The 25,797-nt window shown below is 39.6% G+C and overlaps 1 protein-coding gene across 3 annotated transcripts in view; it reads right to left on the bottom strand.

The window, feature by feature from the left end:
- Positions 1-25,797, bottom strand: part of GRIA4 (glutamate ionotropic receptor AMPA type subunit 4) — a 316,531-nt gene that overhangs the window by 60,722 nt on the left and 230,012 nt on the right. For all 3 annotated transcript variants that reach the window (XM_074981809.1, XM_074981795.1, XM_074981800.1), the window contains exons 9-11: positions 19,824-19,931; positions 11,899-12,105; positions 3,072-3,442 (exon numbers count right to left, since the gene is read on the bottom strand). In XM_074981809.1, the coding sequence (XP_074837910.1) occupies positions 3,072-3,442; positions 11,899-12,105; positions 19,824-19,931 (686 nt within the window). The remainder of the gene's footprint in view (positions 1-3,071; positions 3,443-11,898; positions 12,106-19,823; positions 19,932-25,797) is intronic.

Raw genomic sequence — 25,797 nt, 5'->3', positions numbered from 1 at the left:
CACTTTATCCTTTTTAATACAGAAAATTCCTGCTGGACTATACCATAGAGTATTTGTAACAGGAAGTATCTGTTTTTTGGAAAATGAAAACAGTAAAGAGAGGTGGGCTTTTAGCGATACTCCAAAAGGGGCCAATTCTTTCTTTTAAAATATGAAACAAAACTCAAAGTCCCCAAGCTCCCATAAGTGCATCATATGCTGTATGCAGTATTGAAACACAATTACCACTTCTATGTGATTTGCCACTTGCAGGATGCCAACATGAGTATATATTCTATAGCTGTCTGAAAACACCTAGTCTCATGTAGTTCTTTAAGAATCTGTGATTAACAACAACAGGAAGATTGACAACTAATAAGTAATAAATAATACCTTCCAATTCAGTGCCACCTGCCATTTGAGGAAAACGCTGTGAAAAATTAAAGAATATTTAGCCTGACACAACCTTTCTGCTGTAAGTAGTTTGGCAATTATACAGTTGAAAAAACAGGCATAAAAAGACTGCTCCTGTTGCCATTAAATTCATAGAGGCCACGTCTGCTCTACAGTGATCTTTTAAAAGATGATCTTCTGGGAGACCTCTTCCAAAAGATCTTCTTTTGAAATAGTGTGTCCACACACAAAAAAGTGGATTAAAAGAGCAATCTCCTCTTGTGAAAGAGAGTGTCCAAACAGCCCCGGCTCTTTCAAAAGAATGGGCCAGCGATCGAAAAATCTGGCACCATGAAGGCTGCCCTTTCAAACAAAGGGCTCCCAGAGAGGCTATACATACTTTTTTTTCTGAAAGAATCTTTCAGAAAAAGGTGCTCTTCCTCATAGTTATTTTGAAATAACTAACCTAACGTGTACACAATTCAACTACTATTTCAAAAGAAATTCAAAATATCAATCATCTTATTTTTAAATTGGTAAGCCTCATTTAGGCTGTGTCTACACTTGCATTCTTCTTTTGAAAGAGGCATGCAAATGAAAAAAATTGAAAATGCAAATTAGGTGGAGATTTACATATATGGCACATCATTTGCACATTCCTCTTTTGAAAGAGCCTCTTTTGAAAGAAAAAAAGCAGTGTAGATGCAGCTCTTTTGAAAGTAAACACCGTCTTCAAAAGAACCCTTCTTCCTATTTTGTTGGGTACAAGGGGCAGGTGACACATGGGGCTTTTTCCAGCAGAAGCACATCCACACGACCACTTTACTGCTGGCACCCCCCTTGCCGAGAGTGAGATCTCACGCAGCTATGCTAATGAGCCCTGGGGCCAGGCTAATGAGCAGCATTTGCAATTGAAAGGCTGCTCATTAGCATGGAACTGCTGAGAGAGTGGCTCTGTGTAGACACAGCCCTAGAGTGAGATTTTGGAAAAAAACTCAGCATTAGCCTAATTTTCCTTTAACTGAAATCAATTGGAGTTTTGTCCCAGATTTCAACAGCGGCAAAGCCAGGCCAGTGATGAACTCCTTTTGAAATCCCACTGCTAATGCTAAGTTCAGGCATCTGCATTAGAAAAAAAAAATTGGCCTGAACATCTAACAAGCTGGTAGTGAGTGATTCAGTATAAGTTCCTGCAGTTCCCCCCCAAATCTGGAGACGTTTGGTAGCTCAAGTCCAACTCTTTCAGTCTGGCAGTTGTATAGTATTTATCAGAGACAGTCATTAAAGACAAGCGTCAGAGAGGTAGCTGTGAAAAACAATGAGAGGCCCTATGGCACCTTACAGACTAAGGCTGTTTCTACACACGCCACTAAATGACCCGAAATGTTCTAGTGAAGCACGGATGTAAATTCCCAGTGTCTCATTAGCATAAGGTCACATGATTTGGAGTCCGTAAGATGCTCTTTCAGACTCCAAAACAAAGTGTAGAAGTGCGGCCCCCGGGGCGCGGTCTTCCGGAAGGAAGTCCTTCTGGAGGCCCCTTCTTGGAAGGAAGACTTCCTTCCAGAAGACCCCCCCTCGGGGGGCTGGGCTTCTGCACGCTGTTGGAGTCCAGAAGAGCATCTTCTGGACTCCAAATCATGTGACCCTATGCTAATGAGGCACAGGGAATTTACATCTGTGCTTCATTAGCATATTTTGGGTCGTTTATTAGCATGACACTTTCAGAGACAGTGGCATGTGTAGAAACGGCCTAATAGATTTACTGGAACATAAGATTTCATGGGCAAAGACCCATTTCGTCAGATGCACTAAAAGCTAAAACACTAAATACACTTTGGCAACATCTACACTACAGATCTTTCGAAAGAAGCCTTTCCAGAAGATCTTTTCTGAAAGAACTTCTTTTGAAAAAGCGTGTCCACACACAAAAAGGCACATCAAAAGAGTGATCTGCTCTTTCAAAAGAGAGCGTCCATACTGCCCCGATCTTTCGAAAGAACAGGCCAGGAATCTAAAGATCAGGCCCCATGAGGACTGCTCTTTCAAAGAAAAAGGGCTTGCAGAGAGTCTACACACATTTTCTTTTGAAAGAAGCTTTTGAAAGGGTGCACTTCTCCTGAAACGGGAAAGGAAGAGCAATTTTGAAAGGAGTGACACTTTCTTTCAATTTATTTTTGAAAGAATGGTTTTTGTGTGTGGACACTGTGGAATCTTTTGAAAGAGTCCCCTTCTTTCGAAAATCTTTCAAAAGAACTTGCTAGTGTAGACGCAGCCCCTCTTTCTTATATGCAGTGATACTCTGGAAGCAGTGTCTCACAATTTAAAATGAAACGAATATACGACACTCAGTCATGCAGGTCAAATGATCAGCACAACAGTATGCTGTTACTACTGTGATATGGTGGGCAATATTTAGTATTTGTACAATTCCAAGGAAATCAGTGGGATTGCCCCACTATGTGCAAGAGAACATGAAGAAAATGTTCCTAATTTACTTACACTGAAGTCTGAAGAGTAATGTAATAAAAGTCCTGAGCAGTTTCTCCTATGCTTTTGCTGTAGTTTCTAAATAGAAAAATTCCACAAATCATGAACTTCTACATATCACCAGTAAAAGATGTGAGAGAAGATTTTAGGCACCCCTGCATCATCAGTGTTGATGATATAATGCAAAAATTAAAAGATCTGACACAAACCTTGGGGAAATATCACATCCTTGTTGCATAAAGGCACCCAGGGAAAACCAGAGGCTGTTGAATATGCCAAACTCATTGGGAGGCTGATCACTGGGTCCTTCTCTCCCATCCTCTGGCTCTTCTGTGTGCCACTCATAAGGGCTAAACCTGCTAACTAGGAACAGGACCACACTGACACCAATGTAGGCAAAAACAATGCACATCCAGATCTCGTATGCCAAAGGGTCCAAGAAGGAAAACACTCCTGGTTTAGATTTCTGGGGCTTTTTGATCATAATGGAGATCCCCAAACTCATAAAAGGCTTCGAAAAATCAATGACCTCTTCTCGTACCAGAGTGATGGTCAGAGGGGCAACAGCAATCTCTGCTTTCTGGAAGAAAAAGAAATAGTTCAACTGAGTTTGGTTTTTAGAAACAGAAACAGCTAATTCTAAAATTACAGCTTTAATACCAGCAAATTGTTAGGCTAACTTATATATCCTTTTTGCTGATTCAGTCAATTTTTAGAATAAAATACAAGTTTATATTCATATAGGAAATAACAGACAATTTAGTAACAGAAAATGTGGAAGGCTCAGATACTATGGTGAGGGGTTGTAATGTAGAATCCTAAAAAATAATAGAATTAACTAGACTGCTAAAATAAGAAGAGTAAAAAGACAGGTAAACCTAAAACAAAATTACAGTAACCATGCTATTGCCACCAAATATGCAGACCACTAGCTGGCTATATCTACACTAGGGAGTTTTTTTCAAAAAAGCCAGGGGTCTTTTGAAAAATCCCATGGAGCACCCACACACAAAATGCGTTCTTTCAATATTAAATTGGAAGAATGCAGCACTTTTTCCAGTGGCCCTCTTCCTCTCCCAGATGAGGAAGAGCGCCTTTTCCCAAAAGATTCTTTCCCGAAAAAAAACAAACAAACAAACAAACCAAGTGTAGATGCCCTGAAGAGCACCTCATGGTGCTGTATTTTTCATTCCCTGGTCGATTCTTTTTAAAGAGCGGGGGCTGTGTGGATGCTTTCTATCGAAAGAAGTTTTTGTGGAAGAGATCTTCTTGAAGAACTTCTTTCAAAGGATCACTGTAGTATAGACGTAGCTCACCATATATAATCAGTTATAACCAAATTTTCTGTCTGATATAATACCTTCTGCAGCAAAAGTGTGAAGAAGCAAATGATCCCAGTGTGTACCCCAAATAATATGAGAAACAGAAATGAACGAAATAAACACATTAAAACCCTGATGCTTCAAAGATTTAAGACTGAGAAGTTTAGTATGGGCATAATTCTTTGTATGATTAGCACATTCCTCTGTTTGTTTGGTGTTACCCTGGACCATGTTACAAGGCAGCATCTCAGGACTGGAAATGAAAAAGTATAGTGCATCCATCCACCACCTTTACAGTTCATTGGGGAAACCTGAATTTGAGATAAACATATGAATATGTGGCTCTAGTATGTTTATCTTGTAAATTCCAATGCTATCTGAGTTTTCAGATGAGTTTCTACCACAAATATTTAATAAAAATAAATAATGTATCTCTTGGTTTATGAGAAAATGACATATTGGCCTAAATTTCTCTCATTTCCTTAATAAGTACAAGTGTGATAGAGCTGCTGATGACTCACTTCTTCTCACAGGCAGCAGAGAAAAGCTTCAGAGGGCCAGATTCCAGACCCTACGCAAAGCTTAGGTTGAAGTTTTGTACAGGGACCTCTCCTGGATTCATTTGGAACAAATCCTCAATCCCAGGTAGTGGAGCACTACCCCTTTGTACAGGGGTCACTATAGTTCATGGATGCAACCTCGGACTGCTTCCCTGACCCCACTTAGATGCTTTGGTCAGTGGATTCATGTAGCCATTTGCTCAAAGAAGATGAAATCACTACACATGGTTATTCTTTCTGGCTACATCCACACTACAGCGATCTGTCAACAGAAGTTAGTGTCAGAAGAGATTGCATCCGCACACAAAAGCAGATCAAAAGAGCAATCCACTCTGTCAACAGAGAGCAGACAGACTGCCCGGCCACTCTCTAGATAGAATGGTCAAGTGGAAGCTCAGCAAATAGGGCTGCCCCATGAACCAAAAGCCCTGTTTGTCGACAGAGGGTTTCCCAGAGTGTCTACACAGCTTTTTTGTTGACAGAAACAGTTGACAAAGGTGTTATTCCTCATCACGGAGGGGCAGAACGCTGTTGGCAGAAGTGCCAAGTTCTGTCGACACACTGTAGACAAAATACATTTTGTGTGTAGATGCTTCATGAGTTTTGTTGACAAAACTCTCTAGCGTAGATGGAGTCGCTAACTGAAAAAAGGAGTCTGCAATGTTGTCTGCTATCTTCTAACCTATTTGTACTATTACAGGTTGATTAGATTTGTTCATTTAGGCCTGGAATAAAATTCTCTTATAAAGGTAAAACATCTTGTGGAGGAAGGTTGTGCTCATGCAGTGCACTAATTACACTGAGGGATGTTTTATTATGTGCCACCGAACCAAATTTTATCAGACGAAAAATGATAACAGCAGACTGATGTGTGTCACTAACCCACATTCCAGTCCTGGGAGAATTCACTATGGCTCCAAATGCAACAATTGCTACAGCCCCCCAGATTAGAATCACAGCATGTGCTGTCATGGCTCCACAGATTATTACTGGGCATTATGGGTACTGTACATATGTATACAATAGTTCCTTAACGTGATTTTTTTTATGTTAAGGGTCTAAATAATAACAAAAAGTCCTGTGGCACCTTGTAGACTAACAGATATTGTGGAGGATAAGCTTTCGTGGGCAAAGACCCACTTCATCAGATGCATGAAGTGGGTCTTTGCCCACGAAAGTTTATGCACCAAAAGATCTGTTAGTCTATAAGGTGCCACAGGACTTCTTGTTGTTTCTGAAGATACAGACTAACACGGCTACCTCTCTGATCCTGGTCTAAATAATGTAATCTATTGTGAAAAAAGAAAAGCCATTGTGAGGAGGAATTGATGCCTCTGGCTTGGTAGCTAGGGTTTAAGAGCTAAATTCTGTTTTTTGCTGCCTGAGGCATGGGTTGGGTTAGGGCAGCAGTGATGTGGCACCTAGGTGGAGGCACTATGAAGCATCTCTGCTGCCCACCATCACAACACTTCCCGCCATGGGATATCATGAAAGGAGAGGTCCCTTGCATTTCAACCAGGCTTCGTTTAAGATATGGAGCATTACTGGGCATGTTAGTTGGGCCCAATTCCATAATTTTGACATCAAGGGGAAAACAGAGAGAGATCAGTGGTGCAGAATGACACACTGGGACTGTTAGTGGTACCATTCTGCCTGGCTTCTGTGTGCGTATGATGAACAGTGTCCCTGTGTTGTCCTCGTCTCTTCCCCAAGCCAGCCACTTGGGGCAGCAAACACTGTCTCCCAAGCCTACATGACATCAGTGTCTTAATTTTATTTCATATGTACTAAAATGCTGTAAATTCATTTTATGGACTAACATCCTTGAAAATGTGGCTCATAGGCAACAATTTAGCAAATCACTTGTAAGTTAAAGGTCTTCTCACCCATGAAAAGCTCATAACCTAATAAATAAAACTGTTAGTCTTTAAGGTGCTATAGGACTTCTTGCTTTGTTTTATGAACTTACACACTTACATGGCTACCCCCCGAGCATGCTTAGCATTGATTAAGGCCGTTCCTAGTGAACAAAGTTATTAAGCACATGCTCAGATCCTATGTGATTTCAAAGGGAAGGTAGCACATATCGAAAGTTAAGAACATGCTTAAATGCTTTTCTGAATTAGCCTCTGAACAAGTTGCTCGTATGATATGAAAACAGAAAGAAAATCTGAAATGTTTTATTTTTTTGTAACTCTGTAAAATTTGAATGACTAAAAACTCTTAATATTAAACAAATTGATGTGTTAAAAATAATTCAGGAATGACACTCATTTAAGCTAAGAGCAAGTTGTGTAGCCATATACTAAACCTCTGAAAATGGAGACATATAGCAGAAATGCTGCCTGATCCTTAGATTATATCTGCACTTGAAAGTCCCACAGTATCATTTTAACATGAGCACCAACAGTAATAGTTATACATCAAGCTGTAATTGTTCATTGTCCAAATCTGAAAGTCATCTTTAGTATAACTTCACAGAGTCCACTTGGAATTAAAATTACAATGGATTTAACCTAGTTTATCTATCCACCTTCATACACACATATCGAGATGAAAAGCCTTTTGGCTAATATGTGTGTAATGCGTTGTCCCATAGAGGTCACCATACAGCTGTAATTTGAGATTTTTATAATTTTTAGTAACATGCTTTTTTAGCGCATGAAGTAAGACAGCTTGTATTCAATCACTGAAAATGCTGGATAAATTTCAATAGCAACAATTTGCTTCCAAATATGCTTGAAATCTCACTTGCTTGCAGGGCAGCCATTACAGCAACTTCTATATATTGAGTAAACATTAGAGTGTTATCAATTCTTACAATTTTATTGCAGATCTCCCAGGCTGTGTCTACAAATGCCACTTTTTCCAGAAGTGGCATGGTAGTGACCTGTCAGAAGATGATAATGAGGCACGGATGTAAATATCCTGCACCTCATTAGCATATTGTGCATATTTTTTGGAGTCCAGAAGAAGCTCTTCTGGACTACAAAATACACATGTAGACTTGTGGCTTGTGGGGATCTTCCGGAAGGAAACCGTCCTTCTGGAAGCCCCTTCTTCCTCAAAATTTTGACGAGTAAGGGGACTTCTAAGTAGCACGTGGACTTTGAAGAGCCCGCAGCTACACGCATGCTGGCACTTCGAAGTTTGAAAATTAGCCTAATGAAGTGCTGAGTATTTACTGCAGCACTTCATTAGTAATCTCCTGTGGCCCTGATTACCATGCCCCCTTTGAAGTTGGGGGCAAGTGTCGACATAGCCTATGATTAGCAGTGTCAGTATGATCTCTATCTACATGGTTAAAGAGACCATGCTTACTCTAAATGTTGCTTGCTTTCTTTAAGTTGCATTTCTTCTCATATTTCATCACTCATACAAAAACCCTCTGTTGCAGAAAAAACAGTTTATTTGCTGAATCTGGACACCTTTCCATATCTTCTTTCCTCTGAAGTTACAGTTACTGTGAACATGAATTGCTAATACAGTACTCTTATAATCAGATACTTGACAAACCCAGATAAACTATCACATATTGCTTCTAGTCTTCTGTACACAGACAATGTCTTGGCATATTTAATAACACTGTAAGTAGTAGACTTTGTTTTAATGTAAAAGTGTTACCTAAGGCTTGACTTCTCTGCCATCAAGTATATAGTGGGAATATATCAGGGCTCCTAGTAAGTCTCTTGAGTGCTAGGATATTAGCAAGAGTGGTTATGAAACAGGGTTTTTTAGACACCAATTAACTGGATTTATTTTTAGCTGCAATAGTCTGCCCATGGTGTCGTTTTCACAAGTATATAGTTCTGCACAAAAGGAAAGGGATTATTCTGACAAGTGATGCTTTCTGGATTATCAAAGGAAGATGTTATTATAGTTATTTCAGTGTGATGTGTTCATCAAAATACTAAACTCCTGATTTGTGGGTTCCCCACAGAGTAAAGATGTACAATTATGGGTTTAGGTGATTACTAAAAGGAACAAAAACCCATACAAATAATGACTCAACATTATTGAACCCCAATTTTACATATTAATTGGTGACAGAGGCATTCATAGAACTAAAAATTTCATAAAACGGAACCTCTCCAAATTACAGTCAGTAAGGTGAATACACTTCAGTATGGTGCAGGCATCACTTATTTCTTGTCCTTCAAACCACTGCAAAGTGCTTCTCAGTGCATTGAAGCAGCAGCAGCATGTGAAGTGATGTTGACTTGTTCTTCATCAACATCACCTTCACATAAAATAACATTCATCAAACTGAGGGTCTACTTTATTTTGTGTCTGGTGAAATTGGAGTTTTGCTGAACGGCAACAGCTTACACTTGAAAATCCTACATCGATGATGATATTTCAGTCAAGGTTGCCTTAATATCAAGCATGGCTGGGTTATGGCTCCTTCAGACTTTAGTTAACATGTCAAGATTAGGTTTGATGCTAAAGACAGTTTTACTTGCTCGAGTGTTATATTCCATCCCTATGAGTACATATGATATTTAGTCATTCCTCTGACTGCCACCCTTTTTGTAATGTCTTACGAAAAGCAAATTAAAAAAAAGAGAAATGGGTAAGGACCTTCTTATTCATTAAACAGTGAAAGAATAACATTTTGTGTTAGGAGAATGAATACTTAATTGGAGTTGACTGCTAGTGCATTCAGAGACACACATTGTGACTCACTAATGGCATTCATCATCACAAAGTGCTTCTGTGAAAAAGCTAATTATTAAGGGCTGTAGAGGATTGTCAAGAATATTATGTCATTCAGATAAGATCAGGGGAGGAGACTGGGATTTCTAAATAGCAGTTATGAAGTCCAAGAAAACTCCCCACCCAAAACAGCCCCCTAGAAAAATAAACATTATGACAACACGTGCATAAGTATCCTCAGGGAAGAGGATAAGAGGCAGAACAAATTGCATATGACAGACAGTCATATGACTTTAATGTACTACTGGAAGGTGCTCAAGGTATCCCTGTGGTTGGGGGGTGGTAGTGGAGGATCTTGCTCTACTCCTTTCTATAGAGAGCATAAGCAGATACCAACTTGAGCTGAGCAATGGGAAAAACAACTGGCCTTTAGTGCTACCTTATGTTGTTATGAAGCTGGGACCCAATGTGCTTGTGCAAACTCTGGAAACAGCAGCAACTAATGGGAGGGATGCAAACGCACTATCATTTGTTCGTCTAGTGCTGCCAGATGTGCACATTATGGCGGCCTTGTTTACACTTCAACAGTTCACTCTTAGACTGCATCTACAGTACAGACTTTTGTTGACAGAAGTTACTGTCGGGACATATTTCCTGACAGAACCCCTGTCGACAGAACACATCCACACCTAATAGAGACTCCCCCGTCGATGCCCTCTGTCAACAGGAAGTGGCCAGACTGCCTAGCTTTCTGTCAACAGAACAGCCAATATCAGAAGCTCTGCAAACAGGGCTGCCCCAGAGCATCTATGCTATTTTTCAGTCAACAGGATCTGTTGAAAGAGGCCTTATGCCTCATACCGGAGTGACTTAATTCTCCCGAGAACACTGGTGGGTTCTGTTGGCAGTTTCTCAACAGAGTGCATTTGTGGTGTGAACACTCCATGAGTTTTGTCGATCTGGGAAGAAGCCCAGGAGCTACAGAAGAGGTACAGGGCATTGGCATGCATGATCCTGACCATCACTGTAATTGCATGAATCTTGGAAAATATGTGGTGTTTAGATGCAACTGCTCATTCAGGTTTTCCTTTCTTTTTCTTTTCTGATAGCTGGGCTCAAGCAAGCTTCACAGCAGCACATGCTAGTGTACATCTTTTCACTTCAGGATTATTTTTATCATCGAGAGGAAGAGCCACTAGGTGGCCCTCTGAGCCATCTCTAGATTTATTGAGACTAGAAGCTTCAACCTGCCTTTGATAGTTTCCAGTCTTTTTGGAACAACAATCAGCTTCCTTCAATCTTGTTTTTTACCTCTATTCAGGATGTTTACTTTTTAGTGTTATTTTGAGGATCTATGGATCATAACAGAATGTACAGTCCTAGACTCAGATGTGGTAGTTCGTTCTTAAATCCTATCGTTGAAGCTATCCTTTTGAGAAATATTGGCTTAATTTTGAATTATTATTATAATTAGAATTATTATCATAAATAATAATAATAACAATAATAATAATAATAATAATAGAATACTAGGGCTGGAAGGGACCTCGAGAGGCCATTGAGTCCAGCCCCCTGGCCTAATGGCAGGACCAAGTACTGTCTAAACCATCCCTGATAGACATCTATCTAACCTGTTGTTAAATATCTCCAGCAATGGAGACTCCACAACCTCCCTTGGCAATTTATTCCATTGTTTGACCACCCTGACAGTTAGGAACTTTTCCCTAATGTCCAACCTAAACCTCCATTGTTGCAGTTTAAGTCCATTGCTTCTTGTTCTATCCTGAGGCCAAAAAGAACAAGCTTTCTCCCTCCTCCTTCTGACACCCTTTTAGATACCTGAAAACCGCTATCATGTCGCCCCTCAATCTTCTATTTTCCAAACTAAACAAGCCCAATTCTTTCAGCCTTTCTTCATAGGTCACATTCTCTAGACCTTTAATCATTCTTGTTGCTCTTTTCTGGACCCTCTCTAATTTCTCCACGTAATAATAATAATAATAATAGTAATAATAATAATAGGGTAATTTTGAATAAATTATAGGGTTTTGATTAATCTAGTTGTGGCTCACACTGACAGCACGGTGTATTCTCCATCCTTTGAAATCCTTAGAACACCACTTCATTGCTGAGGTCTTAGGCATGATGCAGGAATAATATGGTGACATTGTATTGCCTGGGTTCTACAGGAGACCAGACTAGAAAAGCGCAGTGGTCTAATGCTAATTTTTAAAACTATGGACCTAATGAAAATGTCCAAACTATGAAAGCTACTAATATTAAAGAGAAATAGATTATTTGAGTAAATAGTAGAAAAAGTAAAAATTGCTGTGATCTTAACTTGAAAATAACTGAAAGCACCATGAATGCTCAAACTAAACTCTAGTTATTTTCTTTTCTTCTTTTTTCCCCAGATCAAATACAATGCATATATACTTTGTATATTATGACTACTGTTATGAGACATTAAATCCCACTTCAAAAATTGAAATGCTTACCCCGTAAACAAGTTCTCCCACCATCCCATTCCAGATTTTTGTCTCTGGATCCCTTGCTCCATATTTTCCATCAGGGACAATGGCAATTTTGTACTTGATACCAATATGTTTTGCAATTTCTGTTGCCAGATCTACACAGTATCCTTCATACTTGTCATTCCCTTCAAACGTATCATGGTTTTTCTTGAACATAACATATGGGGCTTCCTACAATGAAAGAAGTAGAACTGTAAAGGAGAAATACACAGCACAGACTCTGAATAGCAATATGTAAACCACTGACTGAACAGTAATTTCTCAAAAGCTCACAGATAGCATTAGCATATGTATATTTCTATGAATTAACAGAAATCCATAGTATATATTCTATATACATTATTGCTTTGCTTATGTTATAAAATCAACCTTACAACCTTTTTATTATAAACACACATAATTCAAGCAGTTATAGAGAATTTACTATTTTAAATGAGAAAGCTCCAATATAAATTTATCATATATCATAATGTAAAAAGCTGACTGACAAGTGGAATTCTATGTAATGCAAATTCATGTTGGATAATATAAGGTTGTAATCTAACCTTTTAGACTTAAATCCTTTCACTTGCCATGGATCCTTTACGCATATATAGTCAGATGCATAGTCTGGCTGGTTATTTGCTATCCATTGTTTAAGATATTTGGCCATGCCTTGGTTACTAAAAGGCAATTTCCTTTTTAACAGAAAGCACTAATACGGTCATGGGGAAATGCCTGCTTTTCCCTTACACAGACAGGTTGTTTCTTGGGATATACCAAGGAATACACAGACAAGTGTAATGTTAACAGAATGCCATCTTAGCATACTGAATGCAAAAAGAGGGCATTGCAGAGTCATTCTAAACAATAAACGAGATAGAAAATAGCAAGTAAAAATGTGTAGAAAAATTGATATTATGTTCTTTATGCATATTATACTGTAATGATAATGTACGGTATGTGATTGCACAAAATGAAATGTCACAGTATTCCCCTATTATTGCATTGTCTTTTTGATATCCTGTGGATTCAGAATTTAGTACTTTTATGAAAATTATAATGCATGACGTTTTAAATAATTTTACATGATCTCTATTAATCATCCGTTCAATGTACAGAGTTTGCCATTAAAATAACCATTCGCCAAAAGCGTACTGCATAAAAACATGTCACCACAGTTTTTTCATCTCCTCAGAACAGAAGATACCTGTGGTAACAGATGAAAAATGTTGACTCTTTATGGTAGCTACAATAGCCCTCTATCCTACTCATATATTTTATTGCATGATTAATTGGAACTTAGGCAAAATACGCATGTATACATTAAGCATTTTTTATTGAAACCAACTTGGACATCATGTGTAAGCAGCAACAATTGTGAAGTGTCCATCAGTGTTCAATATTTGGTTCAGGGATAAGTCTGACAGGGAAATTGTGTAAACTAACAATAATACCAGCACCTGGGATTTGTAAATATTTCAGCTTAAATTCTGCCTTCGGACACTAACGCATACCTCCCATTATTAGCAACTGGATCCTTGGATATGCATCCAAGAGCAGAATTTGACACAAACCTCTGTGTTAGAAACGCAAGGGAAAAGCAAGTGAGGGATGTATCCTTTTTGTGTCATTAGCCTTTTGTTTTTGTAAGTTTTGCCCTCCTGAAACCCCTTTTGTAACTTTAGTTGGTCCTGTGATTGCAGCAGAGCTTGAGAAAGAACACTGAACGTGTAATGTGAAAGGAAAGAGCCACGCTGCACAGCTTCTTCACTTGAGCTCAAGTTGTGTGGGGAGAATGTCTCCTGATTAAGGCCCAATACAACTCAGGAAGAGGGGAGAAAGCAATTCTCCCTTCAACCTACATGCAGACCCCTGAGCACATTATTCACATTACCCTTAGCTATGCCCCTGGCCTGCCCTCCAAGACATTTCTTCAATGTTACCAGTCTGTTCTGCCACCGACCAATGCTCCTGGAATGCAGTCCTTTTTCCATGGCTTTTCTGTGACATTAAGACAAGTTCTGCCTTTGAGTGTTTGCCACTAAGGACAGCTTAAAAATATTCTAGGCATACAGAAGTGTCCACAATGACATTGGGCATTGACTTGCAAAGTCATATCCTTACTAGACAGGTTATGTTCTCTTCAAGAAACTGGACGATGACAACAGCAGATCACAAGTGAGCCTCTGAGAGACTGGGGCTTATACTTGTGCAATAGTGCAGTAAGATGTTTGGTTGTACTGTGCATGACACAATATATCATGGTTACTGAAGGAAAACCAACACACTGTGTCACTTGCTACAGTTTCTAAAGGGATATTCACCACTCCCCCCTTCACCAGTGCCCTATGCTGGAGGTCAGGGATGGAGGCCATCAATGGCAATGCCTTGCCTCACCCAGACATGCCTTCCTTAGGGTGCTTAGTGATGACAATAATGCTAGCTGGCACCCACTCTTTGCATTTCTATCCACAGTTAATTCAGTCATTTCCCTTTTGTGTGCAGATAGAGGTGAAGGGGGTGGGAAGAGAAAGGTATCTACAACCCCAATCTCCTCAGAGGTGGCTCTGTTCAGGAAGGTATTTAAGTTAAGCATCAGTTGCCTCATTGAAGAACTAGTCACATGCTTAAAGTTAGGAATGCATTGAGGTACCTTCCTGAATCAGAGAGGTTGTCCAAATGTGCAGTACTCGCCTTAATTTGGGTTTGTCCGTATGCCCACTCTGTAAACAACACTGATAAAGAAAAAAGAAACTGAGGAAAAGGCAAGAAATTGCCTTGCAGTGACTTTGCTAGATATTCCCAGCATTAGCTAAACGCATGGCTAGGCCCTGTCAGATTACCCTCCTGTACATAACCTTCAACTGCTTGGGAACATTGAAATTTTTTACTTTCTGTTAAAAAAGCTGAGCCACAAACTGGCTACAATGTGGAATTCAGCTTTCCTTAAACCAAACACAACATGCAGTGTTAAAGGCACACCAGGCACAAGCGACTTCAGGCAGCAGCCAACGGCAGAGGAAACCAACATGGGGACAGTCCGACATTCCTTTCTCCCCTGCTGCTCCCAGCACCTATCTACTGACTGTCCATGTATTCCTCCCTGAGGGCTGAACTGCTCTGACCGTGTAGCCATTGAACAAAATAACAACCTCAAGATTCATAGCAGCTTAGGTTCCTGTGAAGAACTGCTGAGGAAAGGTGTTATCAAGGGTCAGGACAGACGTGACGGACTCTAACTGAAGGCAGTACTATCCAGTGGATAGAGCACTGGACTAGAACTCAAGAAAAGTTGTCAGGAAATCTTGGTCAAGTCTCTTTTCCTTATGCTGTTCTTTCCCACCCCGTCCTCTGTTGGTTATACTTATTTAGATTGCACTTTTTGAGGCAAAGACTGGCTTTTTCTACGTGCTTTAATATTGCCTAAAGTAATGTGATCCTGACCTTGGTTGGAAAGAACAAGAGAGTGAAACCATAACTGTGAAATAATACAGTTAAAGTAACAGGAACACATAGTATATGTTGAATATCTCTAATCTGGCACTCTCTTCTGCTGAAACTACAAACTTAATGTCCAGGGACAGTTGGATCTGGCATTCAGTCTGACACACTGAGTTGAGCTGTTTAATGATAAATGCTGCGTAAGTACATTACACACAAAGTCAACATGGAAATGATCAATGACTAGCACTGAACATAGGGAGTTAAAATGACACAAGCTTTACTTTTATGTTCCAACTTGATAACAATACTTAACATTTTGAAATACAACTGGATGACTGAAACAAGTACCTTCACATATAGAAACAAATCATTCCATTACATTCCTGCAGACTCATGTGTACAGTAAAATGCCAACAACTAGAAGTCAACATAATAATGGCAGTAAAAAAAATCCTACTAATCCTGGCACTGATTGGTTAAATTTGGCCTATTTAATGCAGTCCCTTTTGCACTTTCCAAAACACTGCAAAATAAATTTTAATGTGGAAAAAGTATTTTTGTGCAAGGAAATAGCTCAGCTCTGCCTTATTAATTCTTGTAAAACTTCTGTTGAAGTCAATGTGAATTCTAAAATATACTACATGCTGAATCTCTCTAATCGGGCACCCTTCATACCTGACCATTGCCGAATGAGAGAATTTGCCGGACCACGGGAAGTCAATATTGTCTAGCAGATTACCAACACTTCCACATGACCAGTACTAAGTGGTCATCTGGCTAACCAAAACCATGTCAGATAACAGATGTTGCCAGATGAGAGAGTTTCAGATTAAAGAGGTTCAACATGTATAGGTTTGTGGAGGACATACTGCTGGATTTCTTGAGAACTATTTGACCAAGAAATGACATTAAGAGGTTTGGGTTCTGTTTTATTGAACTCCAATGTTTCTTGGGTTCAAGGTTTGTAATTTGCAATCTTAGCCTTCTGATCTTCGTTACCTTGATGTTATAATGAAGTGCTATGTTGGAAAAATTCTTAAAGCTCACTGTATCATATAATTCTTTAGCTTTTAGCAATTAGTTCTTTGTTACGCCTACAGTTTTTGCAACTTTTTAAATTAAAATTAAATATTAATTAATTATAAATGTTCAGTAAAATAGAGACACAAATGTTCACTAGGGCTACATCTAGACCAGAGGGATTAGTTGGCAGAAATTTTTGTCTGAAGAGATCTTCCGACAAAACTTCTGGCAACAGATAGCAGCCAGACCACAGAGCGTATGGAAAGAGCAATTCACTCGAAGTACAGCTGTTGACAGAAGTGCTGCATTCTGCCAACTTACTGACGAAGGAAAGCCCTTGGGAACTTGGACGTTTTGAGGGTTTTGTTGACAAAATGGCCATTTTGCTGTCAAAATCCTCTAGTCTAGACATAGCCTAGAATAGAAGCTTCAACTTTTCACTCTAGCATTCTCCCAGGAATATTTTTCAGTATGCTAAATCAAAAAGATAAAATAAAATCTAAGCATATTTACTGTACTACAGGCAATCATATTATTTTGCCAAAGCAGAAAGTACCAAACTTATTTGTTTGGGTGCAAAGCTAGTTCCTTTTATTACATATCTTATATTGATTAATAAAATGCAAAATTACAGCAAATTAAGCACAGAGACGTACAATAAGACAATAAAGTGAAATAACCAGTGCTGTATTGTTTCACACAAAAATTAGAGCGTGCCATGCTGACATCTCTTAAACCTTTTACTATGCCTAGATATCAGTCTTCCACAGACTGAAAAGTTTGACAACATTGATCTCAGAAGCTTTTCATTTTAAGATTGGAAGAAGTGCATGCAGCCAAAATTGTATTTTTCATGTACAGTGAATCAGCTTTCCTTCAATATGAAGAGGGCAGTGAAGAGGTCACCAGTCCCTGTCTGGCATTTGTGACTTGAGTAAAATACAGGAAAGAGCAAAATGACAAAATTCTGAAATGCACTGTAGTTTAATAGGTTGCTTTTTCATGATTAAGAACTTGTAGATTCTACATCTGTTGTCTTTGCAGATGATTTATAGGAACTGTGGGTCAAATTCTGCTTTCACAGCCAACTGTGTTGCTCCTACTGAAGTCAATGGGAGATATACATGACTAGACAAAGACAGAATTTTCCCAAGTGTTTTATTCCAAACAAATTATGATTTTTTTTTCATATAGAGGTGAAATCACTGAGTGGATCACTTTAGGTTGATAGGTATATTTGTGTATAACAGTATTTATTCCAAATGATATACTTCATGGAAACTGGGCATGCTTTGCAAATTCATTAAGCTTTTTGGTTTGAAAAATGATGTCACCAGTCCTTTTTATTCAGGGACTGGAAAACTTCTGCAAAAGATAATATTTATTATACACATATGAACACAGGACAGGCAAAGTAATACATTGGAAAAGCTCTCTCCCTCTCTCCTTCCCTCCCTCCTTACCCTTGTATACATTTGGCAAACAAGCATCCTTTTAATATATTGTTTACTTGCTTCTCGTAAGCTTGAAGCTATTTACAGAAATTATGCTTTTCATTTATGGGAGCCTCAATTAAAGATAAGATTGGTGTAAGAGGAAAATTTTCAATTCAGAAATTGTTATTCACATCATTTTCTTCTCAGCTTGACAATGTTGAAGGTTAACATCATCTGTTCTAGACATTTCAGAACAGTCAAAGAGCTTTTCTTGGAGGTTCAGTGCCTGGCCATCCAGTCAGAGGAACAGTAATCCATATGAGAAAATTAGCTCAATGTTACTACTCTGCAGGTTAATACTTGAGCCTTAGTTTGGAATGTTCGCAGCATCGTGGGACTCTTTTCTTCCTTGATCAATTTCTTAAAATAGGATTCTTCATCAGAGGCTGAAAAGAGGAGGACTGTACTGAAGTATAATTTGTCCATTACTTTGTCTTTTTCAGGAAAAAGGATACATATAATTTTAAAAGACACATGCAAAATATTACAGAGTTACGAGTTACACTCTGGATTGCTGTACAGTACATTGGTTGGTTTGCATCCCAGAATGATAATCTTCAATAGGAAATTTGTCAGGACCTAGTTAATGCATAAACCCTGATATATAATACAAACAATATGGAAACTAACTACATTCTTAGAATCAGAGTGCTTCCCAGCAACATTTTTACTCCCCCTGGCTTTGTTTTCAACTCAGCATTTATTTAGACAATTCTCCTGGAGAACACCAACATTACAGAAAGAATATTCCTTCTTATTTGAGACATACTTTATCCTGAATGGTTAAAAAAAAAAAGAAAATAAAAGAAAGTCTTGTCTAATGAGATAGGTGAAAAGGGCAGTGAACAGAGGTGTGAAATTTTTAAAATAATCAGGTAAAGGTCACCTTTTGCCAGTCTGCTTTGACAAGCATCAGCTTTAAAGGGCATGTCTGACTTCAGAGGGAAAAAATCATTAGCTATTCTGTTTAAAAGGCATGTTTGTACAACTCCCTTTGAAAAGGGGAATTGGAAACCTATATATTTATTTCTTTTGTAATATGGATTAACATAGTCAGTGCTTTTTTCGTAAAAAAATAAAAAAAGAAGAGGTAACAGTATTTAGCCAGCTCTCCACCTTCCCCTTCCCCAGCCAATCCCATGCCTTAGGCTGCCGAGGTGCCAGTACTCAGTTCTGGAAAGTACCTGCATGAAAAAGGCACTGAACGTAGTAATCACAACTTTCTCTCTTCTGAGGAGTTCCTTAACATGAATGGCTATGTACCACTGAAAAAATTCAGCTACAAAATTGTTTCTTTTCCATTGAGACATTGAAGTTACACAATATCAGGGGTCAGTTTTTAAGAAATGGCTTGTGTGAGGCATGCCAATTCAATATCCAGGTTTACTTTTCTGTTTACAAAGAAAAGCAAATAAGCCATTATCACATAGGCTATTTGGATATAGCTTAGACGTTTACTCACTATTAAAGGCAGATCCTGCATTTCTTGTGCCTGGATTGCAGAATCAGGCTCTGAAAATCTTATCCATATAGATGTTTTCAAGCAGAGCATATTGAATAAATGACATCTGCTAGTACAGAAGCCTGGTTTTATTTTCTTTTTTCATTTCTTCCAGTTAGGGTTTTTTATTTCAATATATTGAAGACTATATTTTATCAGTCAGAGATTGGTAACATTCATTTAAATTTCTGAGAACTATTCCAGCAAACAGTGGGAAACAACAGAATACAAATGTAAAGTGGATAAATTTATCCTAATGCGATTTGAGAAAACAGATTTCAAATGTACACCAGAAATAGTCTGTACAGAGAGGAGAATTAAGAAATTTAAAACATACAGATTTTGCCTTCCCAATAGCTCCCAGCTCTGACAGACTAAATTAGACTATAACTAAAAAGGAGTCTGGATCCTGTACCAGAAAAAACAGAAAAAAAAAAGCTTACCAAAATTGTAGTTACAACTACTGTTCTGTTCTCAATGGCTGTCTCATTTCCAAGGGAAGGTTCATGCTGAATCAAAACTAATTTATCCATGTCATTCCAGTAACCAACCTACAACACAAAAGGAAACTATTATAGAAACTTATAACAATTAACATAAGTTGCTACAAGAAGAATAGTATTATTGTGCTTTAGCTGGTGCTCTGGAATGATACAATGCGAACAAAGAATTAACCTGTCACAGCTGTTTATTGAGCTCAGCAATAGCTGGATTCCATGGGGAGCGGGGAGGGCATGACACATTCATCCCTAGGCAAAGAGGTAGAAGAGGGCATCTGTACAACTTAAGTTCCGTAGAGTCTGAGGGTTAAGTGGGATATGAGTAGCATGGGCTAGTGCAAGGTAAAGGTCAATGAATTTCACAGGACCAACTGTGGCTTAGATATGCAGGGTTATAGAGAAGAAGGCTGGGCCAGTGGCCTGGGGGGTTGGACTGGGACCAGGCCTGTTGATGGGTGGGGGTGTGTGTGTGGGGGGGAAGGTGGCAGTTGCCTCAGAGTGCAGCATATCAAAGGGGTCCAGAGCTCCCGCTGCTGCCACTGCTATATTCACAGAAGCAGCATCAGCAGCCAAAGCTCTGGACCCCCTTGTGGCTCTGGGGGAGGAGAGCTCCCAGCGCCGCAGTCCCAGCGGCACTAAGGGCTGAATGGCCTTAGGCCCCAACACTTCCACCCTTGGCTTTGCCCCTTCTGGGGACAGGGAGCAATGCCCTCATCCCAAATTGCACCAGGGTTCATGGTGGCTGTCTGCCCCTCTGCCTGGAAGTTAGGAAATATGTATTCTGTTTCCTGCTCCAACACAGGACTGTGAGCAAGTCACTTCAGTCTCTCTGTACTTTCATTCCCCATCCGTAAAATAAAGATCCAGGTAGTTCCCTTCCTCACAGCAGTGCTGTGAGGGTATAAGAATTTATATTAAGTGGCTACGGTTACACTACAGCACTCTGTCAACAGAAGTCACTGTCGGAAAAGATTTCCCAACAAAACTCCTGTCGACAGAATGCGGCCACACACTAAAAGCGGATCGAAAGAGCGCTCTGCTCTGCTGACAGAGCAGCTAGACTGCCCGGCTGCTCTCTCGACAAAACGGGCACCTGGAAACACAGCAGACAGGGCTGCCTATTGTTCTGGATGCCCTGTCCATTGAGAGAAGGGCCCTCCAGAGCATCCACACAGCCTTTTTTGTCAATAGGATCTGTCGACAGCAGTATTATGCCTCTTGGCTGAGAGGCAGAACGCTGCCAGGGTAAGTGCTGAGTTTGTTGACAAACTGTCAACAAGACACATTTCGTTTGTGCATGCTGCATGAGTTTTGTTGGCAAAACTCGCTAGTGTAACTGTAGCCGGTGTGTATTTGCCCCTGAGTTTTTAAATGAGGTGAACTAATTCTCAAAGGTGAGAAAAATCCTTTTAAAACAGTGAAATACAAATCTATTTTTTCTTTCTACAAAATGTCACTTTTGACCTATTTTGATATATGTAACAGATTTTTTTCATAATCCCTCAAAGAGCTGACAGAGATACATGTGTAGGTGAAGCAGAAATAGGTAAATGGGAGAAGCGGAGAAGCCAACGTTTTGAATAATAGATGCTTTAAAAGTTATGCTGATAAGGCCATGTTTCTAAATAAATGGCCTGATTTACAAAAGTGCTGAGCATCCAGTTTCTCTTGGCTTTTATCAGACCTGTTGAGTGAGTAAAAATCAGGCATCTCACTTAAGATGTCCACACCATGTGACCTCACCATGTCCACTGTCACTATGTACAAATGACACTGTTATCATTAACACTTATCTGGGTCAATAAGATCAGCTAAGGTGACCTTGAGGTATGACAGTTAATATACTACAGAAGAGTCTCCTGGTGGTTTTCTTTCCAGAAGGAAGCCCTGCCAGGTGGGCATCAATAAAACATCCCTTCTTCTCTTTTCAGTAATGATTCACACAACTGTACTGACTTGGAGGACACACCAGAGACTTGCAGGCCAGGAATCATTTAGCAGTAATGTACCCATTTTGCAAGCTGCCTATAGATTGGTATGCAGCCAGCTTCCCCTCTCTCCTTGGAGAACCCAGAAGTCACAAGACCAAGAGCTGGGAGAGAGTTGCCCCTGCTATTTCTATAAAAAGGGAAAGGAGAATGAAGTTATCCCTTTGTTTTCTACTGCCAAGCTTGTGTAAAGCATACACTGGACAACAGACCAGCTATTACTATCAAACTGTGAAAGGCCAGCATCAGGGTAGGAGAGGGAAAGGCTTTCATTTGTTAACAGAACCAGAAATCAATGCTGTGATTCAAACAACTTGGAGTCCCATTACTCTGCTGTTTAGGTCTAAGAGTGCCGTACTAGAACAGGCCACCATATCAGTGACGTGGCCAACAATGTCTTCAACCCTGACAACTATTCTCACTACAGAAAGCCAACCCCACACAGTGTGAGAGCTGAAGTGTCTTGCTCAAACCACACAGCAAATCAGTGCCAGACCCAAGACTGGAACTTTAAGTGTTTCGTGCTCTCATGATTATGCTTATTAATAATCCTGTATTATAATGTGATTTTATATTTGCTGTTTTCTATTGGTGGTTGAAATTAATTTATTAAGACACAAGTCATAACAGTGAACAGTTACTGCACTACTGCAGTCACACGTCTTGGATTCACAATGTAACATGCACTAATAAAGGCAGTAATTGAACGTGAATGAGATTCTATATTTCCCCAATTATGAAACAAACTGGTCAATAATATTTGGCTATGCAAGTCTTTCAATACATGTAAGAAGGAGCTTCTGCTCCCCTCTGCCTACTGGTAAAAATGCAGGTGTCTTGATTTAGGTGTGTAATTTTGAGTATTTCTCATTTACTGCAAAGGCAGTGTTCTTTTATTAACAGGCTGCATTACTGCAAAATACACTTTTTCATCTTGACAGCTATAGATTCATACCTACAATTGATAGCTTATACAATATGTCAAGTTCCTGACAAAATGTGGGACCAAGTGAAGGCAGAACATGGATACTGAAATCTGGCTGTTTTGAAAGCTATTATAATGAAGAATGATTGTTTTACACATATGGTTCCTCACAGCTGAGAAGTTCAGGAGTGAACCAAGAACTTGAATGATGTGCTGTGTTATAAAGTAAGCATCACATCAAAACACTGACAAAGAGCAAGTAGGTTTCAGAGGAGTGGCAGGCAGTTTTTCTCAGCACATGTAGCACGGTGCATGTCCCTCCCTACCACTCACTCTCTGTCTGTCAACTGCAGAATCTGCACTATGATAACTTTAATTTAGGATTACTGAATAAAGCCTATTATGAATGAAAAAAACTGTGGGGCCCAAGTCAGCCCCCATGTAAGCAAGTGCAACTTTATATTACAACAGTTTCACCCACATATTTTGGTGCTGAATCTGGATCATAGGTTAAGACTTTCAAAAATGGGTGCTCAAAGCTAGGTTCTAAACCTGTTTATGCAGCTAGATCAGTGGGTGGATTTTCAAAAGAGCTGCGTAGTCAGTAGCAGCCACAGAAATTACCCAGAAATAGCATTTAAGGCATGGGGAACAGTTGCATGCTCACCACTTTTGAAAATCAGACCCACAGCTTATCTAGGATAGAATTTAGGAACTAAATCTAACCTAATCTAGCTCTAGCTAATCTGGTTCTAATTTTATGTGCCCATTTTTGAAAATTCTGGCTTTTTTGCCTCTTAAAAAAACAGTACCAAGAGATAAGGTATTTATCCCACCTGCATTCACTATTTAGAAGCATATAATTCTCAGAAGTTGTGGTTTTGTGTGATGCACTGTTGGTGGATATTAGAATGGTAGGCATTAGTCATTTTTCCAAAACTCGCATTCATGAGTTATGATGAGAAAGGAAAGTGCTGAAATGATATTGCCACATGACTCATCAGCAAGGTTACACAGAGCATGGAAAGCAGATGTTTAGTTCTATTAGGTATCTTTTTTTCTGAACTAACTAAATGGCCTGATTATATAGGCTGATATAAAATTTGTCATTCTGGATCAGAGCATTGATCAAACAAGGCAGTTATTGTTCCCCTGGAAGTTACAAACATCAGATACCCACAGGAAGCTAATGACTCCCCTCCCCTAAATCCTGCATCCATTCACAATGTATCTTGTCAACTGCAAGCATCTGGCTAATTTTAATGAGAGAGAATTCCATTCTGATCTCTATGCCCATCCCTTATAAATGAAATTTGCGTTAAAGCATGACATTTGATTACTCTGTGTGATTGGCTAGATATTAGCAGCCACAAAAGCACCCAAAATATGTGAAAATATAAGTGGAAACGGAAGCATACACAAGGTACAGTGCTTGCAGACTTATGGACATCCAAATCTGTCAGTAATGTTGGGGTTATGTCTTGGGACAAAGTAGAATGGCATGGACTGCATGGTAAGTTACCCTCATCGGCAGCTTATGGCAAGGATGTAATAGGCTGGCTCCTCATCTGGTATAAATCAGTGGAGTTCTGTGGAAATCAATGCGTTATACTAGTTTACTACAGTGGAGGATCTGGTCCAGTGCCATATATGCTTCTTGAGTGCCAGGTATTAACATTCTTCGACAGTGGGCCAGGGCTTTGCTGTCTATCTCAAGTCTGATTGCCAGACCTCTGTCCCAGGCTAATGCAGCATGGCTATATGCTTTTTGTAAATGTGTCAGTACAGGGTCAGTAAATGTGTTCACCTCAAGACCTATTGCCCTATACCATGTGGACCAAAGAGATATGATGGCTACCTATCTATAACCTAGATGGACTTTGCATATCCACACTCATGGAATGTTTATGCAGCCCAAATGGTAGAATTCTAGCTACAGGTTGAACTTCTCTAGTCCAGCACCCTCAGGATCTGACTGGTGCCGAATGAGATAATTTGCCTGACTACAGTAAGACAATATTGTCTAGTACCATTACCAACACCTCCACTGTTTATTAGGCTCTTTGAAGACATTTGGGGTAAATTACAGCTAAATAAGAGCACTGAGAGCCAGGACTGATGGCTGGAAACAAACTTTATGAGACCATGGAAACTTGGCCACACCCATGCTACCTAGTTGTTTGCATTACAGATGCTGCTAGACAAGAGAGCGTCAGACAAGAGAGGTTCAACCTGTAGTAGTAGCCATTTGAGTGTTCGTGCGTGTCTCTTACCCCTCCCTTCAAAGAATGTCAAGCATTCCAGGGTGAATTTATAAAAGGTCATCTTTCTTCAGACATTTAAGTTTCATCTCTCGTGACACCAAATTGTTTGGTAAGTATAACTCGAAAGGCTGTTCCTACACATGCCAGCTAATAAACAGTCCAAAATATGCTAATGAGGCACATATGTAAATTCCCAGCACCTTATTAGCATAAGGTGACGTGATTTGGATTCCAGAAGATCCTCTTCCGAACTCCAAAATGGCGTGTAGAACGCAGCCCCCAAGGGGTCTTCTGGAAGAAGGACTTCCCCACAGGGGCTCTTCCAGAAGAAGGACTTCCTTGTGGAAGACCCCCAGGGGCCACGCTTCTACACGCCTTTTTGGAGTCCAGAAGCGTGTCTTCTGGACTCCAAATCACATCACCTTATGCTAATGAGGCACTGGGAATTTACATATGGGCCTTATTAGCATATTTCAGGCTGTTTATTAGCATTCCACTTCCGGAGAAAGTGGCATGTGTAGAAACAGCCTAAGGGAAAGCAAGTGGGGAGTAGGAATATGCAGAGTTCACCTTAAAGAACCTTCGTTACGGACACGTAAACTTCATTTCTCCTTTGCATGCCCTCTGAACACTCCCATTCATGGGAAAAATTAACATGAAGCACTCCAGGTCAGGATGTGGGGCCATAAAGTCCTAATTAAATGAGGACTGAAGGACTGCCTTGCTAAATGTTGCATCAG

The sequence above is a fragment of the Carettochelys insculpta genome, chromosome 1 (genome assembly GCF_033958435.1).
Source record: "Carettochelys insculpta isolate YL-2023 chromosome 1, ASM3395843v1, whole genome shotgun sequence".
NCBI classification, from domain to species: Eukaryota; Metazoa; Chordata; order Testudines; family Carettochelyidae; genus Carettochelys; species Carettochelys insculpta.
Note: the sequence above shows the minus strand (reverse complement) of the source record. Positions and strands in the feature narration are given on the sequence as shown.